Here is an 18,807-nt window from a genome sequence, read left to right on the forward strand (position 1 = left end):
GCAGCGTTTCTGATTAGACGAGAGGTTCGGGTTCACGTCAGTTTTTATGGGAGTGGTCGGTGCCTCCACTGATGCCGAGGATTTGGACAAAGCGTGATGTCCCGCAAATTCGCTGGGTACTTTTAAATAGGCAATAGCTGTTCTGTCAGGCGTACACTGAGGTTCACACCAAAATCGGTTACCAAGAATTTGGTTCAGCCATTCTTCAGCTCAACAATTCCGTGAGCAACACAGACTTGCCGAGCAAGGACCCGCGACATGTTGGTTTCAGCGATGCCACGAGTTCCGGTAATGTTGTCGCAATCTACGGTGACAAACATGCTAGCTCTTGACGGGATTATTACGTGGTTGTCAAAGACGCGTAACTTAGTCCCGCGATAACTGCATAGAGAAACCCTCTGTTGGGCTGTCTCGTAAGGAATTAGATTACCTCAGAAGCCACCAACTATTGACTGTCTGCCGCGCTTGCGCAATGTATTGCCATGTCATATATATCTACAGGCTCTCTTCTGTAATAAACTGTTGCAACTTAGCGCTCGTGTGTGTTCTTTCTTGTTCTTGTCTGATGTTGCGCTATTTTATACGTTGCGTCACCTTCTTGTCCTCGCGCATAGCAGGGTCGGCGCGATTGAAGAGTCGCGTCATGTCCTCAATGAGCATGGCGACGCTCCCGTTCGGCTGCTGCAACCTCGATTGCAAGGCGATTTCAGCCTTCTGCTTTCGTACGCTGGTGTTGAACGTTGCTAAAAGCTCTCGGCGAAAGATCCCCAAGTTAGTGAAGGAAGCTTCGTGGTTCTCATACCACGTCTTGGCCGAGTCCTGTAGTGCGAAGTACACGTTCCGCAATTTGCGCTCGCCTTCCCACTCGTTGAAGCCCGCCACACCTTCAAAGCTGGCCAACCAGTCTTCGACGTTCTCAAACCTCTCACCGTGGAGTGATGCGGGCGACCGAGGTGTGTGAAGGACGAACGGCGGGGCATTCCAGGAATGCTGAGTTGTCTGACTAGCCGTAGCGGACGTCATGGCCTTTAGTGATCTTGTGAGCTGGCCGAAATTGGTTGTAGGCCTCGCAGGCGGCGGCTCGCCTTGTGGACAGGATTGTAGCCACGCGTTGAGAACTGACGTCAAGAGTGTCCCCGAGTTCAGCGTACATAAACTGAACCCAGCACCTCCATCAAATATGTCACCAAGGAACGGTTGACGTGCGCACGGCTCGTTTACTTGTACGCGCAAGGCAGCAGGCAGCTAGAGAGAAGACGAGGAGGCATCAAGCCCCGAGATGGGTCAAGGTTTGCCAACTAGCAGGTAATACAGTTTACCCGCGATAGGCGCCACTATTGGAGTTGGTGCTATGGCAATATCAAGCCATCTACCGAAATAGTTGGTCACCCTGCAGGAATACTGCTTAGCGACTTCAGAATCCTCAGTGATCGCGGTGAGAAATCTCTCGTGAAAACCCTCTGCCGTAAACTTTACAATTTGCAGGAGCGCCTTCTTCATTTTCTGGTAGTCTATGGAATCAGCAGCAGGCATCCTCCCAAACGCATTCAGTGCCGCCCCAACTAAACACATGCTCAATGCCGTGGCCCATTCACTGCCTTCCCAGCCTTGCCGCAAAGCTATCCGCTCGAATCATTGCAGATATGCGGCCAAACCATTTCTTTTGTCACCAAAAGGAGTCTTCAGCTTTCTTGGACAAACTCTGGCCGGTCTGGGAGATTCTGTATCCCCAAAGGAACGCTGACCATCGTTCGTGATCCCTTCAAATCATCCCGCGGCATGCTCCTGTTTCCACAAAAAAACTCCTTCTCCCGTTCTATCTTACCATCTTACTTTGCTTGTAACGCCCCGTGTGAGCAATACCTTTAAGCCCGCACCAGTACTTATGTGGGCTTTGCGCAAGGCGTTAGAGCAACAGCTACCGCTTTGTACTTACGAACGCTGCCCGGGAGCATGGTGTATTGAGGTATTAATGAACTGAGATTATGGCTCGATTTGTGTAATTGAGCCAACGTACGACATCATCCCAGTAAGTGTTTCCAGTGTGCATTGCGTTAGCGGTAGCCAGCAGGTATAGCGGCTAGCGCGATGTAGAAAGCCGGTTCACCGGTAACTAATGAGGTGTCTGTGTTTTATCTCCTCTAGAGCATGTATATCTAGTTGTGAGTATGTAGCGACCCGCGCGCCCGGTGGTGGCGAAATGCCGAGGAGGACAAAGTGTCGCTAGGACGCGAGAGAACGCTCCGGACTTGGGCTTCGGCCGGACGCTGCCGTCGCTGCTACGCTGCTGTCTCTTCTCTAGCAGCCCTCTAATAAATGTGGCCGCGGTCACCTTCCTGGCCGACCTCCATAAGTTGTAACTCTAATTGCAATTGCAACTGTGAACACAACCGCACAAAGAAGGCACCGCATGCGCAGCTAACGACTGCGCGGTACAGATCTGCTACGCCTCGCCTCAGTATACCTGCATCGCGCACTGATCATCGTGCAGTGCGTGCTGTTTCGTGTACATATCTCAACATGGCGCCTGTAACGGCTTAAATTTGAGCTACCGTCATATCGCACGACAAAATTAGAAGTTGAGCGAGCCAAATCACATGCGCCATGTTTGTCGTTGTTCCGGAGCTTTGCCGTCTCCTCCCGGTGTACGTAAAACTCTACATCATGCCTTATGCCTCCTGAGATATGCCATATAGCACTTGGCTGCTGATTTGCCTCATCCATCTAGGTGTACTGAATGTGCGCTGACGACCATTTCTTCACCTCGTCCTGACTGAAGCAAGGTCCGCAGAAAGCCTCCAATTTAAAGGCCGTTGGTGAGAAACCAGCATTCGGATAGGGCACAGAAGTAAGGTCACGAACGTTTGAGTGTCATGCGGAAAACAAAATTAGTGCCGAGATTTTACGGGCCATATATATAAAGTTACTGCGACATTTACTGCATCATCTTCTTAAGTTAGTTCCTTTTTAAAGGTGGAAAATTTGACACACATTCAATAGAAGTCGTCCAGCTAGTGGATAGCGTAAAGGTGTGGCCTGAAAATTGCAGTTCTCATTTTGTGCCGATATTCCTATTGCAATGTACTGAGTTAGCGTCTGCGGACGTGCCAAAATTGCGAAGTCTTGGCGCGACAGCCTGATCAAAGCACTAATAACCATGTCAAAATTAACACAACTTGGAGGTTTACCATAGCTATTGAGGCATGGTCTCAGTATTTCCATGGTAACAAAAACAACTAGATAAAAAATGAAGGATGCAATAAAAATATACAAACTATTTCCCCTGAGCTTGCATCTCAGGTTGACATGTGTACCGGATTTGCTTCCGTGCGCCTGTCATTTATGAAATGGGCTTAACATGTCCGAGAGTTCATAAGTGGTATGAAGACATTTCCGCTTACGCAAAGCATCTGCTGGAAATTTCCATGTCTGCGGGAAAACGATGTAGCAGAAATATGTCGCAACCGCACTGGGACTGTCGTTGCAGTGTTCCCGCACGTCCTCTTGTCGGTGTGCTAACAATTTCTTCACGTGTGCCGAACACGATGAAGCAGTGCTGTCCCGACAATCTGGACACCGAGAACAGGATTGACAAAGGGATACTAAGCTGAAAAAAGCCGGGTCTGCAATGCATAAAGCGCGCGAAGCAATGAAGGAGCGCAAACGGAAAAGGCTGCTGACGCGCACGCGCGTCCAACCTGGTCATTTGCGCGCTTTGAATGTACGGTCCGTATTCCTAACATGCGCTCCAAGCGCAATTCTACTTTGGCGCCAGCGCGTTCTCTAGTACTGGAACATTTATGGCTTATGAGGGTTTAACGTCCCAAAGCGACTCGGGACGTAGTGAAGGGATCCGGAAATTTTGAACACCTGGGGATCATTAACGTTCACTGACATCGCACAGTACACGCGCCACCATAATTTCGCGTCCATCGCATTTCGACTGCCGCAGCCAGGATCGAACCCGCGTCTTTCGGGTCAGATGCCGAGCGCCATAACCACTTAGCCACCGCGGCGGCACTCGAACATTTAAAAACAGAGTATGTTCGTCATCTTCAAACTTTCACTGAAGGTTCCATGGATAAGGCCGCTAGTGCACCAGCTTTTCACACTCCTTCTTTGAATACCACCTGGTCTGTATGTTTTACTGAAGTCGTGCCCTTTACAACGGCCGAATGCGTTGCATTTGAGTCGACTTTAAGCAAGATAGGGCCTTGTCCAGCTCAATCTGTTGTGACTGACCGATTCAAAACCTGTCATTTGGACATCAGTCCACGGGTTCCCAGTGATGCCTTGTCTCTTAGATCTCTACGGATGGTGCATAATCTACACTGCAGAGGCTTCTGCATACCATTCCAATGGGTGCCCTCACATATAGTTCTCATAGGCAACGAGGTGGGCGTCTCTCATAGCCTCAGTCGCTTTGGGACGTTAAAACCCATAAACCATAAAACGCAACGGGGTGGCGAACAGTCTCTCCCATACAACGCCGTCAGCTAATTCATCGAGAAGGGTCCCTCAAGATGCCAAGATACGCTTCAGAGAAACGGTGCTGGGCCATTTAATAACTCTGTGAAGTTCACCCAAGAACCCATTGTGACCAAGGAACTAAAACAATTTGAGCCCATATTGCATCATCGCATTCGCATGGGCTCTGCTCGTACCCCTGCGTGGATGTATTAGACGGGTCTGGCATCGTCTCCGCTGTGTTTTACAAGTGGTGTGCGCGCTAATATAGAACATTTTCTTATGTACTGACCAGTGTAGAACGCGGAAAGGTGGGTGTTGTACAGGATTCTATATAACTTCCCTTAAGAACATTTTCTAACCGCGCGGAAATCAGACGTGTAGAAAAAAGAGGCTTCATGCCTTCTGTTAAACTTCCTACAGGACTCGTATTTGGACTCCATATAGTGATAGCAGGCGTTGACTATTCACTGTTGTGGGTGACTGAGTTTAGAGCCATGCAGATGATGCAGATGCAGATGATGATGCAGCCGATCAATACACACGAGGTAACATTTAAATCGCATCCAGTCCTTTATGCACTCATGGCTTTTTAGTCTAAGTGCTTTTACCTCCCATATGTATGGTAGAGACGCATTTTCTTTTCTAGATGTTTTCTATAAATGGAAGAATAAACCTTGAGTTGGTACGGTGCGCTTAACTGTGTTACTCGTCCTTTTTGTGTTCGTTCTTAACCTCTGCCGGTCGTAACTATGCAGCGTGAGCAAATCTTTCCATTGTTGACGTCCCTCCTTACTCCGCCCACGAGCTTCGAGATGATGCAAGGAGACGCGAGGAACTGGGTCACAGAGTCTCTGCCTTGCCGTTTTTTTAGCTTCCTGTTTATTATCGCTTTAGAACAGCGTATCAATGGAATCTAAAAATAGCTAGTTGCAGGCGAAGGCCAGTTTTCTTTGTTGTTGCGCAAGGTCGTTTTTATTGCTCTGATAAAAAAAGGCATATACCCACATCAGATGATCAACTAAGTATCGGGAGCTGTAGACAGGCTAATCAGCAGCACATTTCCATGGCAGAAACGGATGGCCGCTCGACATTAAGTTTATTCCTCGTCCTCCTTGCCTTTGCGGATTCATGCTACACTGTACTAGAATATTCACATTTCACACGTGGACAGTTCTATGAATTAAGAGAAATATTAATTATCAACATTTCCACAACACAATATAGGAATCTGTTCTCTTCAAATTCACTGCGCCTTTCATTTGATTCGTGGATGTTTTGCAAACGTATTTTTTATATTACATGTATTTACTCGCTTGTGCCACATGAAACCAGAAGAAGAAAATACCTTCGCCTCCATGCTGTCTCACGGTCCTTCTCGACGAGCTGACTCGATGGGCAACGTTATCAGCGCCGCGTGGCCAAACGAAAGCCCCGTCTCCAGCACCAACCAACTGGCCGTCAACACAGAGAACTCTGCGGGCGCGATGGATGAGGCCAGTGTTTGTCTCAGTGAGGTACCGAAGGAGGCGGCTACAGGGTATCCGGTCAAGCGGCTTTGTGAGTACCATTTAAGTTGATACTACGACTTCTGCAAGGATAAATAGTTCACCGGTTTCCACCGATGCGCTGCTGTTCTTTTTTTTCATTGTATTTCAGGTGAAAGGAAATGACATCAATCGGACACTAATACTACGTTAAGAATCCAAGGCATTTCCAAATCGCATAACCAGGCCATAGTGGTAGCGTCTAGTTCACCATCTCCACGCATGTAGGAAGCACTGGTTAGGCGATTTCAGCCTATCCTAGGTATATTGACTCCTGTGATCTATTAACAGGATGGCGTTAAGTGTCTCGTTCGGCGGAAAATCTGACGTTTATCCGCGCTGTGACCGTAAAAGTCTGATTGGTCGAAAGCGTCGGGACGTCAGGACCAAGTGACTTCACTTAAATTAAAAACTGGTTGGTCAAGTAATGAAATCTTCCCTTCCTGAGGTCGCCAACCAATGAACTCTATCTCTCAACACCCCTAAGGTAAAGTTGAATGTCCCTTATGCTTTTAATAACGTTCCCTGCCTTCTCACAAAACGTAACAAAGAAACCATCCGCCACTGATATCTTTGGCGCTGTCAGGAGTTCTCTGCACTTTTCATTCCTCTTCATAACATACCTCTTTATGACGCCCACAATCCACTTATTAACTTTCACTGTTCGGCTAGTAATCCGAATCCTTTTCCTTGCTATTGCCGGGATCTGTTCCATAGTTGCCTAGTATCCTGTCGGTTTCTTCTCTACCTTCGCTACCTACTGCTATGAAGTGTGTTACGTTCTTATTTAATGATTACCGATTCGACGCCATCATAGACCTTCTAGTCCATCTCGTCATTAGAACCAAACGTCAGTGCATCCCTGCAGTACATTCAATTTGCACTTAGGCATAATTACGAAGACTGTTACCTCTTCTGAATGCTTAAATACCGATCGGCATTTCTAGGCCACATTTTTACGGGTCAAAAATGCTACACAACATTTTATCATATTTCGTAACCGACTATCCTAGATTGCGCTTTATGGCGTGACAGCGGATGATTTTCCAGGATTTTCCTTTAATCATCATACCAACCATATTTCTTCTACCACTCTCTCTCTGTTTCATTCGCTAGTAAGTTATTTCGATAAAAAAGCGCAACACAAGCATTCATAACCGAAACATAAATTGAATTTCGACCAGCACAGGACGTTACCAACACCATCACGGAACTGCATATGCGCGCTTTGAACAGCTGAATTAGCAACTGCATGCAATTCAGTTATTACTGTCTAAAATTATTAAAAGAAAACTCGAATTTTTTTTCTTCTGCAAATGCAGAGAGATTATCGACGATGATGCAGCTCGTGATCTGACAGATGCGATGTGACCTGTCTTAGTTCAGGAATGAGAAGTAATATAAGTTATTTGCTCTAATACAAATCTTCGCTCAGCTGCACAGATTCCAAATTTGGCAGAATTTATAAAACGGCTATAAAAGGACCTACAGAAAATTTTTCAATAATATGCGTGCATTTAAAAACAAAACACCGGAGTTGCATTTTAGCACCATAAACTGGTATAACGTATCGAAGCTCTATTAAATCCCAAGTATTGCTGATACCTCCTCAAATGTGATAGCTTGACAGACCTCATTGGTTAAATTGCTTGCGTTAAATATTGATAGGCACAGGTTTCAGTCGCCGCCTGTCCGGGCCTAAATATTCTTACCTTCTCCGTGCCTTGAGTAGGCCTATAACCACCGCCTTGACGAGTAGCTGCTCTTTCTCTTAAGACTCGGGAACGGAGGCTGATAGATCTGCATGAGAGGAGTGGGCAAGGGCAAGTTCTGCTCTGGTCAGCGGCCAGGTTTCTCTTGTCCTCTCAGTGGAGCTTTCTAGCTGCTTGTACATTCGATAGCACACCTTACTGGCCTTCGGAGTTTGCTGCCATGAGGCAGCACATCAGACCAGATTACTTATTGCCACCGAAATTTGTTTTTTTATATATTTTACCGGTGGAATTCTTGCCAATGCCGGTTTTCGAATCTACTGTCTACGGCGCACGACGTGAATGAAGTTGCTGTATAGACCATCGATATATATTTAAGGATTTACTATAGAATGCACTGCATTCTAAGAGACAATGAGGTGTAAGAAATGAAGCTTATCTTCCTTTTTCTGGATGCAGACCCTTCGACGGAGCCCTTCGGAGAGTCGGCCCACTGGAGCAGCCCAAAGGACTCCGAGTCCGACTCTGCTCTGCCCGGCTCTGCGCTGGAGACTCCTGAGGTGCCCAGCTCGGGTCCCCGGCTTATCTCCGCGGCTCCTTCGGTGCTGGCGTTGACGCGGTCCCTGCCGCCTCCCGGCCGGCTCTCGCCCTCTTCCGACGACGAGCAGCGGATGCTGCCTCCGCTCGACAAGCACGAAGGCAGTCGCGCCATGACGGAGATCCCCTCGCGCCAGGTGCGGCTCTTTCTGATCCTTAATAGTACAGAATAACGAACCACGCGTAAGTCGTTTTCGCAGCGAACTAAGCGGAGCTGTTTGTTGGTTCTTGGCTTTCCGCAAAAACTGGAACAATTTCTCTTCGACAACGGTGCTCGCACTTAATCGTTGGCCGTCGTATAAAAATGCAGGTACCATCATCAACAGTTGGACGTGTACGGGAAGGGGCCAGATGGAAATGATTTCTAGCAGGAACGGGCATGGGCATGCTTGCTCCAGGACAAAGTCAGGCCGAACAGACAGACTATTCTAGCAGGAGACGGAAAAATGCCCCCTCGGCTAGTGTTTAATCATGCACCGCCAAACAGCTCTCCTTCGTGTGTAGCAGTGCAGCAAGACATGATGGTGCAGTAGGAGCGCCTCAAATATAAGGTCAACGGGGTGCAAACTATTATAACACATACTTGGTCTGTGTACGAAACTCAATGCTGTCGGAGCTGGTTCTTCATCGTCTTAGCTACGACAGATTTGGCGACCCGGCTTCGAACACGCAACCCCATCTTCCTTCATGGATTCCTCTGGCTCTTCCGCCCATCCCCCTGGCTCTTTCGTCCCAGAACGCTCAACATCTCGGTGCTTCAGTGGCAGCGTTTCAGCCAGTTAGCCTGCTGCCATTTTGGCCCAATAGCTCCCGCGCCTGGATCCTGCAGGTTGAGGCGCATTTCCAGCTGCGACGTATCACCAGCTAGCAGACCATGTTCCACCACCTCGTGTCGACTCTGCCTCCTGAAGTCGCTGAGGACTTAGTGGACGTCATCAGCTCGCCGGACTCAGCTCGAAACTCCGACACGTGGAAGGCGGCTAGCATCGACCGCAAGTCAGCGTAGGAGCGCACCAAACTCCAACAGCTCCTCAGCGCTACAGAGCTGGGTGACAGCCGGCCTTCGCAGTTCCTCCGTCGCATGCACCAGTTTCTTGAACACTCCGCTGTTCAGCACGACCCCCTTCTGCGCGAGTTGTTCCTTTCACTTTCACTTTATTTCCTTAAAGACCCTCGTGTGAGGGTATTACATAAGGGGTGGGACAGATATAGATTAACAAGAGAAAAAGTACACAAAAATTGAACGAGTTATACAAAGAAAAATGATTATCGTGATGCAAGCAAACGCGTAATTTGGTTAAGAAACATAGTTTGGCATGTGATGGCAGCAAGTTCATGGGGAAAGCCGTTCCAGTCGCTAGCACTCCGGGGAAAGAATGATGAAGAAAAAGTTGTGCGTGCTCGTCGCCAAGATACCTGCTGCTGATGTCCGGTGCGAACTGAAAAGCGTGGTGGGGGAGGGCAGATATAGGGTTCCTCTGATAGCTCGGAATGAAAGAATTTATGAAATAGGGATAAACTAACAATGTGGCGACAAAGTGCAAGAGTAGGTAAATTGGACTGCGATTTCAGAGCTGATATGCTGATATCAAAAGAGTATGAGGAATGAATTAATCTAGTTGCCCTATTTTGAACTGATTCAAGTGAGTTAGTAAGGTATACTTGTTTCTGAGACCAGATGGGCGATGCGTATTCTAATTTTGATCGAACTAGTGATTTGTATGCGAGTAGCTTAGCATGCTGAGGGGCAGAGTGGAGATGACGCTTTAAGAAGCGAAGCGTTTTGTTAGCAGATGAAATAATGTTCGCGATATGGCTATTCCACGTGAGGTCATGACTAAGATGAACACCGAGATATTTATATGATTGGACAGGGTCGATAGGAACGTTAGAGATAGAGTAGGGGAACAGGAGAGGATTACTGCGATGGTGGAAAGATATATACTTGCATTTGTTTATATTAAGTCTCATTAGCCAGTCGTTGCACCAGTTTTGTACCAGATTTAGGTTATCTTGTAGGGATTGCTGGTTAACGGAGTCAGTAACGGAGTCAGTAACGGAGTCAGTAACGGAGTCAGTAACACATTGTCTCCATCCTCGCAGATTCGGGTGATGTTTCATTATACAAGCTCGCTGAACTCGCTGACCGTGTTGCGGACTACTCACGGTTCTCCAACATTAGCTCTGTGACCAGCCCGCCTCCAACTACTGCCGCAGACTCCCAGCTTGCCAGCATCAAAGGTCGACTTGATGCTCTTCCCAGGCGGCTCGGTGTCCTCGCGTCCTTACCACGCCGTTCGTCGCCGAATTTCCGGTCACGCCACTGCTCCCCGCCACCTGCGCTTTCTTCAGAGCCCCAACCATCTGAAGCACTGCTCGACACCTTGACCGCGGCTGTATGCTGACACCACCGTACTTTCGGCAGCTCTGCTCGCAAGTGCACCCACCCGTGTTGCGGGTCGGGAAACGCTGCGACCGGCCAATGACGGTGGCAAGCGTTGCTCGAGAACGGGCATGCCGACTCTTTTATGTTTCAGAGAAGATGACTGGCGCTCGCTTCCGGGTCGACACAGGTCAGCGCCATAGCGGCCCCTTGGGCAGATAGTTGTCGCAACAACCAGACCTCCACGCTTCAAGCGACCAACTCGCCCATTCGCACGTGCGGTCAATGGTCCCTTACGCTTAACCAGAGATTGCGTCACACGTTTCGTTTGATGTTCACTATCGTTGACGTCACGCAAAAAGTTCTCGACGCAGACTTCCTCAGCTTCTTCAACCTAGCAGTCGACATGCAAGCTCATCGCCTCATAGATCTCAGCACGCACCTCTTCGTCAACGGCGTACTTTCCACCGGTAGTGCAACGGGCTTCGCGCTATCGTCCCTGTTTCGCTGTACGCGAAAGTTCTCGCCGAATTTCCCAACACGCTAAAGCTGCACACCAGAGAGTCACCAGTGAAGCACTCGATCACCCACCACAGCGTGACTTCGGGACCTTCGCTTTTTGCTCCCCCTCGTCGCTTGTCTGGAGAACGCCTCGCTATCGCTGACCGTGAATTCCAACACCTGCTTCAACTCGGCAGAGTATGCCCTTCCTCCAGCAACTGGGCATCGCCAGTTCACATGGTGCGAAGGAAAGATCCGAGCGACTGGAGACCATGTGAAGATTACCGCGCCCTCAATGCTCACACTTTCCCTTACCGCTATCACCTACTTCAGATCCAGGACTTCACATAAAATCTGGCTGGGTGCACGAACTTCTGACAAATTGACTTAGTGAAGGCTTATCATCAAATTCCCGTGGAGCCCGATAAGATTCAGAAGACGGCCATTACCACACCGTTCGACCTCTTTGAGTATGAGCGTATGCCTTTTGGCTTGCTCAAAGGCGCAGATACTTTTCAGCGAGCTATCAACGAGGTTACGCGAGGGCTGGACTTCGTCCTCATTACATGGATGATCTCCTCGTCGCAAGTTCATCCGGTTCTGAGTATGAAGCTGATCGGCGCGCCTTTTTCCACCGGATTGATGAATATGGGCTCGTCGTCATCCCGAACAAATGTTTGGCGTAGCTACAACAGAGTTCCTAGACCGCCTTGTCACTCCACAGTGTATCCGGCCTCTCGACAGCAAAGTCAAAGCCAATCAAGATTTTCCAGCCCCTACGCCTCATAAATAAACTGAGTGGATTCTTGGGCCTCCTAAACTTTCATTGCCGCTTTATTTATTTATTTATTTTCTTTATTTATTTATTTATTTATTTATTTATTTATTTATTTATTTATTGATACTGTGAGCCGTAAGGCCGTTACAGGGTGGATGCATACAATTGAATACGTACACACAGCCACAAGTACACAAAGCCACAAGTACAAAACTTATACAACTTAAAATCATCAATTATTTTGCCAGCAGATAAAGCCACAAGTGCCTGATGTAGGTTAATGTTCAAAATATTACACTCAGTTTCAGACCACCGAGGATCGGAACCGCAGGTGAAGAACATAATGATTGACAGCAAAGACAAATGGCTTCTATAGGCTTAAATAACGGGACAGATAAGTTTCAAATTGGTGTAGATTGTCTGCTTGTAAAAGGTCCTGGGGCAAGGAATTCCATTCATCTATGGTTCTGGGGAAGAAGGAGTATTTAAATGAATTGATTCTCGGCCGTCATGGGTGTGACCTGATCTTTGTGAGAAGATCTCACAGCTCTAGAGGAACGTTGTGTCATGTAAACGCCTATGTTCAAGTTGAAGTGGTTAGTATATAGCAGATAAAACATTTTCAGCCTGGCAACTTTCCTTCGCTTTGAAAGTTGAGGCAAGTTTAGTTCATGAAGCATGTCAGTCACTGAATCTGTAGATCTATATTTGGACAGAATGAATCGAGCCGCCCTTCGCTGAACTTTTTCTATCCTGTCAATTTGGTTTTTCCGATGTGGATCCCATATTACGCTTGCATATTCCAGTGTCGGTCGTACCAGTGTGAGATAAGCTGTTAGTTTTGCTTTTGTGGAAGCAAGCTTCAGTTTTCTTCTTATGAACCACAATTTTGTTTCGGCCTTTGAGCATATGTTATTGATGTGTGTATGCCAGTTTAGATTTGAAGTTATAGTGACGCCTAGATATCTGAAATGGTCGACTCGAGTTAGATAGTGCCCGTTTATTTCATAATCAAAAGAAAATATATTTTTCGTTTTATTGGAAATTGTAAGAAATGAAGTTTTTGCATAATTGATTTCCATTCCGAATAATGTGCACCATTGGTTGATAGTGCTCAATGCCGAATTTAATAGTAACTGGTCTTCTTGGTTTGAAATGACAGAGTAAATTAAACAATCATCCGCAAAAAGCCGGACTTTAACAGGGGGCGGAATAGATACTGCAATATTATTGACGTAGCATAAAAATAACAAGGGACCAAGCACAGACCCCTGAGGGACTCCCGAGGGCACTCCCAGGACGTCTGATTTGGCGCCATCTAATTCCACGAACTGGGTTCTGTTAGTTAGATAAGCCTGTATCCACCGTACAATATTTGTGTTTATGCCAAGTTCGAACAGCCTATCAATAAGTTCATCATGTGGGACACGGTCAAATGCTTTAGACATGTCCAGGCAAACTGCATCCACTTGATCCCTGTTGTTCATTGCTTCAGAAAAATCATGTACCGTTTCTACTAGCTGGGTAACAGTAGATAACCTCCGTCTGAAACCATGCTGATTGGGATTTAGCTTGTTGTTGCCCTCTAGATAGTCGGATAAGCAGTTTGCCAAGACATGCTCAAGTATTTTGCAACAGGCACAAGTGATAGAAATGGGTCTGTAATTATCGGGAATGTGCTTGTTTCCAGATTTATGTATTGGTACAACCCTAGCCTGGAGCCAATCTTTTGGTAAAGAATGCTGCTCCAGAGATGCCTTAAATATGATTAGTAAATATTTAGATACCCATTCCGCATATCGTCTAAGAAACTCATTAGGAATAGTATCAGGACCAGAAGACTTTTTCGTGTCTAAATTAAGTAGGAGGAAAAATATACCTTGCTCAGACAAAGTGACATCTGCCATGTCTGATGGCGGTATGCACTTTTCGCTACTAGAGTTCTCAGGCGGAGATATAGGGTGGCTGAACACAGAATGAAAATAAGTATTGCACCTGTTAGCAATTTCTGCTTGATCAGTAATAACATGACCATCCACTTCAATAAACTTCATTTGTTCATATGAGGGTGAAAGGTGACGCCAAAAACGCTGTGGGGAAGTCTTCATAAATTCTGTTAGCTTTTCAGAAAAGTATTGTTCTTTCGCTGTCATCAACATCTGTTTAAGCATCAAGGAAAGGCGCGAAATTTCATTTTGATTCTTTTCTCGATTGCGTTTTCTACGTTTTATCTTGCGTTTTAGTTGGATAATTTTACGACTTATCCAAGGATTATGCTTTCTGACAGTTTTAATTCGATGGGGAACGAAATATTTCAGACAGAAGTTGACAATGCGTTTAAACTTTCTCCACAATGTGTTGACGTCATCCTGCACATCAAATGAGCCCAAAGACATTTCCAAATAGTCTAAAATGCTTTCATCCTCAGCTCTTGAAAAGTCTTTAACAAAAATAGTCCGCCTTTTTTCATGTTTTGGTGGTATAAGTTGATTTAGGGTGACTAAGACAAGCTTATGATCAGAAAGCCCTTCCTGGATAGACACTTCATATTCGGTTATTTTACTACTTATAAAAACCAAGTCCAATATTGATTCCTTAGTTGCTCCTATCCTTGTTGCTTGTTTAACAATTTGTGTTAGATCATTATTAAAAGCGATGTCTAGCAAGGCATCACAGTGTTTAGCATCAGTTGTATCTATGTCCAGCGACTCCCAACGCACGTGCGGCAAATTGAAATCACCTGCAATGATTACTCTTGCATTCGCAGATACATTACTTGAAAGATAGTCTTGCAACGACTCAAGAAATATGACAGGGGCGTTAGGGGGCCTATAAACCGCTGCAATGACACAGAAGGAAACGCCAAGTTTTAGCCTGCACCAGATGCTCTCTGTGTTGGGGCAATCTTTCATGGGAACAAATTCAATTCCTTCTTTAAAAATAAGGGCTACACCACCACCATGTGAAGCACGATCCTTCCGAATCATTCTATATGTAGGCGGTATAATCTCACTGTCGCCAATTTCAGGACGCAACCACGTTTCTGTAACTGCAATGACATCTGGCTGATGAATCATGATAATGTGTTCGAGTTCAGCGGTTTTATTCAGGAGGCTGCGCGCATTGATATTTATCAGTACAAAATTCCTTTCTTCCGTCTCACACTGTCACGTTGTTTCGCTATCAGTTACGAGCGGCCGTTCTGCCTTCGTAAGGCAGTTCTTTTCGTCATCCCAGAAAAAAGCTTCTTTGTCAATGAAAACCCTGTCGCGTTCGAGTCGAACCTTTGCGCCATTGTTCTTTTCATGTTTAGCACTATCCCATAGTTTCTTACGCTTTTGCAAAGTTGCCTGAGAATAATCATGTGATAACGAAAATTTGCTGCCCTTTAATTTCTGGCAGTTATCAAATAATTTCATCTTTTCGTTGTAGTCAAAAAGTCTAAGTATCACTGGACGCGCCTTGTCCGTACGCTTCTTTCCAAGTCTGTGTATCCGCTCCACTGTGTTAACTTCAACTCCAAGGCGTTCATGGAAAACATCATGCAACACTTTCTTCTTGAGATCATCAGTGGTTTCGATTTCTGTTTCGGTTATGCCAAACACAAGAACGTTATTTCGGCGACTTCTATCTTCCAGCTCATTTATTTTCTGTTGCTGTGAACGGATAGTGGCTCCCATGCTCTGTATCAACGAGTCTAGTCGTTCTTCATTTTTATGTACATTCACTAAAGTATTTTCAATCTCATGGATCTTTGCACTGACTTTTTCTAGTTGTTTAGAAAGAGTTCTCTGATTTTCTTTAATTTCCTTGACATCTTCCATTAGAGTTTTCTGCCCTTTCATGAGTTTACTAAACATTTGCTCGACAGTTTCTGGCCCAGGGTTTAGTTCAACATCTCCAGAAAGCATCAACAACATTGAAATACACTCCAGCACAACATCAGCACACACTGCGGGGCACGGCAGAACAATGATGAACCTATCATCACTTCTAAAACATTTTACATGCTTACTAACCTGTAAAAACAGGATAAACGGTTCAGATGGCTTCATTCTGGAGGCTTCGCCATGCCCACAGTACGGCTCGATGTCGACTGAGCTTAAGTAGCTGGTGCTGTCCGTAGTGATTGCCGCAGTAGCCGTCGAAGGGAACACGTGCGCAGGTCCGTCCCAAGTGGCAGCTTTCCACACAGGTAGCAGCAAAAGATTATCTTCAAAGCTTGTAGCGACAAAGCACGTACTCGAGGCGTGATCCAAAGTTGAAGCACGGCACAGGAAAACCTGTAAAAACAGGATAAACGGTTCAGATGGCTTCATTCTGGAGGCTTCGCCGTGCCCACAGTACGGCTCGATGTCGACTGAGCTTAAGTAGCTGGTGCTGTCCGTAGTGATTGCCGCAGTAGCCGTCGAAGGGAACACGTGCGCAGGTCCGTCCCAAGTGGCAGCTTTCCACACAGGTAGCAGCAAAAGATTATCTTCAAAGCTTGTAGCGACAAAGCACGTACTCGAGGCGTGATCCAAAGTTGAAGCACGGCACAGGAAAACCTGTAAAAACAGGATAAACGGTTCAGATGGCTTCATTCTGGAGGCTTCGCCGTGCCCACAATACGGCTCGATGTTGACTGAGCTTAAGTAGCTGGTGCTGTCCGTAGTGATTGCCGCAGTAGCCGTCGAAGGGAACACGTGCGCAGGTCCGTCCCAAGTGGCAGCTTTCCACACAGGTAGCAGCAAAAGATTATCTTCAAAGCTTGTAGCGACAAAGCACGTACTCGAGGCGTGATCCAAAGTTGAAGCACGGCACAGGAAAACCTGTAAAAACAGGATAAACGGTTCAGATGGCTTCATTATGGAGGCTTCGCCATGCCCCGAAGTACAGCTTTTTTCTGAAGCCTCTGACTGATAATTTGGCTACCTAAAAAGATTCTGCTGTGCCTCTTGAGTAGACTGAAGACGCTGAATCTGCATTTTCTGTTGCCAAGAAGACGCTCGCAAACGCCACTTTGCTCAAACATCCAGTTCCTGACGCTCCACTGCGCCTCGTCACTGACGCCTCAAGCATTGCCGTCGGCGCAGTTCTCGCGCAGCACGTCTCTAGTTGGCAGCCTCTTGGTTTTTATCCCAAAACCTGAAGCCACCTGAGAATAAATACAGCACATTTGATCGAGAACTGCTCGCTGTGTACCTCGCCATCAATCATTTTCGCCACTTCCTGGAGGGCCGGAACTTTCACGTCACCACGGACCATAAGCCCTTGACGTTTGCCTTCCAAAGGAACCACAGCACTTACACTGCACGCGAATTCCGCCAACTGTGTTTTATCTCCGAGTTTACAGTGGATCTCCGTCACGCCTATGCCCCGGAGAATACCGCTACTGATGCGCGTTCCCGTGTTCGAGTCATGGCGTCTGAATCACCAGTGGACATAGAGGAGCTCGCAGCTGCACAACGCAATGATCCAGAGCTACATCGTCTTCGCTCCTTACCCACGTCCTCGTCCTTCGCCGACTGTCGACCGTCGTTTTCTTCACAGTTCATTACGTGCGAGACATCCAGTGGCGTCTCGCGCGCCTACGTACCTTTGACTTTCCGTCGCACCATTTTTGAGAAACTGCACCGCCTAAGCCACCCTGGTATTCGTGCTACGAAGAAGCTGATCACATCTCGTTTCATATGGCCAAGCATCATTGCCTACGTCCGCCACTGGGCAAGAACCTACCTTCACTGCCAGAACGTCAAAGTTCACCGGCATGCCGTCACGCCTGACTCGTTTTTGGCCGCCTGACGCACACTTTTGCCACATTCACATAGACATTGTGGACTGCTCCCGTTATCACGTGGGTCATCTTAACTGCTCGCACGCATGGATCGTTTCAACCGCTGGCCCGAGGCGTTGTCCATCGCTGACACTACAGCCGAGACCATTGTTTAGTCCTTCATGGCGGGCTAGGTCGCTCGCTTCGGCTAGCCGTCTGTCGTCACCACCGACCGCGGCCGCCAGTTTTAATTGGCCATGTTTACTGCCCTGGACAATACTCTGGGCGTCCGCCACATCCATACGACCACCTACCACCCTTCGGCCAAGGGCATGATGGAACGTATGCATCGACAACTGAAGGCTGCCTTATCAGCCAAAAGAACTCTGGTCCGACCACCTCCCCCTCGTCCCCCTGGGTATTCGCTCGGCACTGAAGACTTACCTCGGCAGCACTTCTGCTTAGCTAGCTAGTCTATGGTTTTCCCCTGGGTCTCTCTGGGGAATTCTTCTCTCCTTCCTCCCCTCAGTTAATCCATGACGCTTCCACCTGCATCCGAGACCTAGGCAACACATTTCGCCCCCTTACTCCTCTCACCCCTACAACCCGCCACCCTGAGTCCATGTTCGGCAACCAGGACCTGGACCCCTGCACCAATGTCTTTATCCGCCGTGACCACGTCCGTCCACCCCTCACGCTCTCCCTACGATGGACCTTTCCGCATCCTCGATCGTGTGCAAAAGACCTTCACGTTAGACGTCAACGGTCGTGAAGATGTCGTGACTGCTGATCGACTCAAACCAGCCTACATTGCCACTCCTCTGCCTTTCGGCTCACCATTCACTCTCGCTTCGGCTGCGCCACAATCGTGCGCACGTTCTTCCAAGCACATTCGCTGTGCGCATCCTGTGGCTTCCGCTCTACGGGGGGAGCCCTGTAGCGCCACTCGCGCCGCGCTCGACTCACAGGCCATAGCACACGGCGCCGCATAAGAAGGAGGAAGTTGGGCAGCCGCAGCGCGAGCAGTGCGATTAAAACAGTTCGAACCTCAACGCTCTCGGAGGTTG

At 47.5% G+C, this 18,807-nt stretch overlaps 1 protein-coding gene across 1 annotated transcript in view; it reads left to right on the plus strand.

Moving 5' to 3' along the window:
* Positions 1 to 5,861: 5,861 nt before the first annotated feature.
* LOC144120190 (uncharacterized) overlaps positions 5,862 to 18,807 on the plus strand; it is a 31,650-nt gene continuing 18,704 nt past the window's right edge. The window contains exons 1-2 of the mRNA XM_077652609.1: positions 5,862 to 6,027; positions 8,186 to 8,460. Coding sequence (XP_077508735.1) covers positions 5,862 to 6,027; positions 8,186 to 8,460 — 441 coding nt within the window. The remainder of the gene's footprint in view (positions 6,028 to 8,185; positions 8,461 to 18,807) is intronic.

The sequence above is a fragment of the Amblyomma americanum genome, chromosome 2 (genome assembly GCF_052857255.1).
Source record: "Amblyomma americanum isolate KBUSLIRL-KWMA chromosome 2, ASM5285725v1, whole genome shotgun sequence".
Taxonomy (NCBI): domain Eukaryota; kingdom Metazoa; phylum Arthropoda; class Arachnida; order Ixodida; family Ixodidae; genus Amblyomma; species Amblyomma americanum.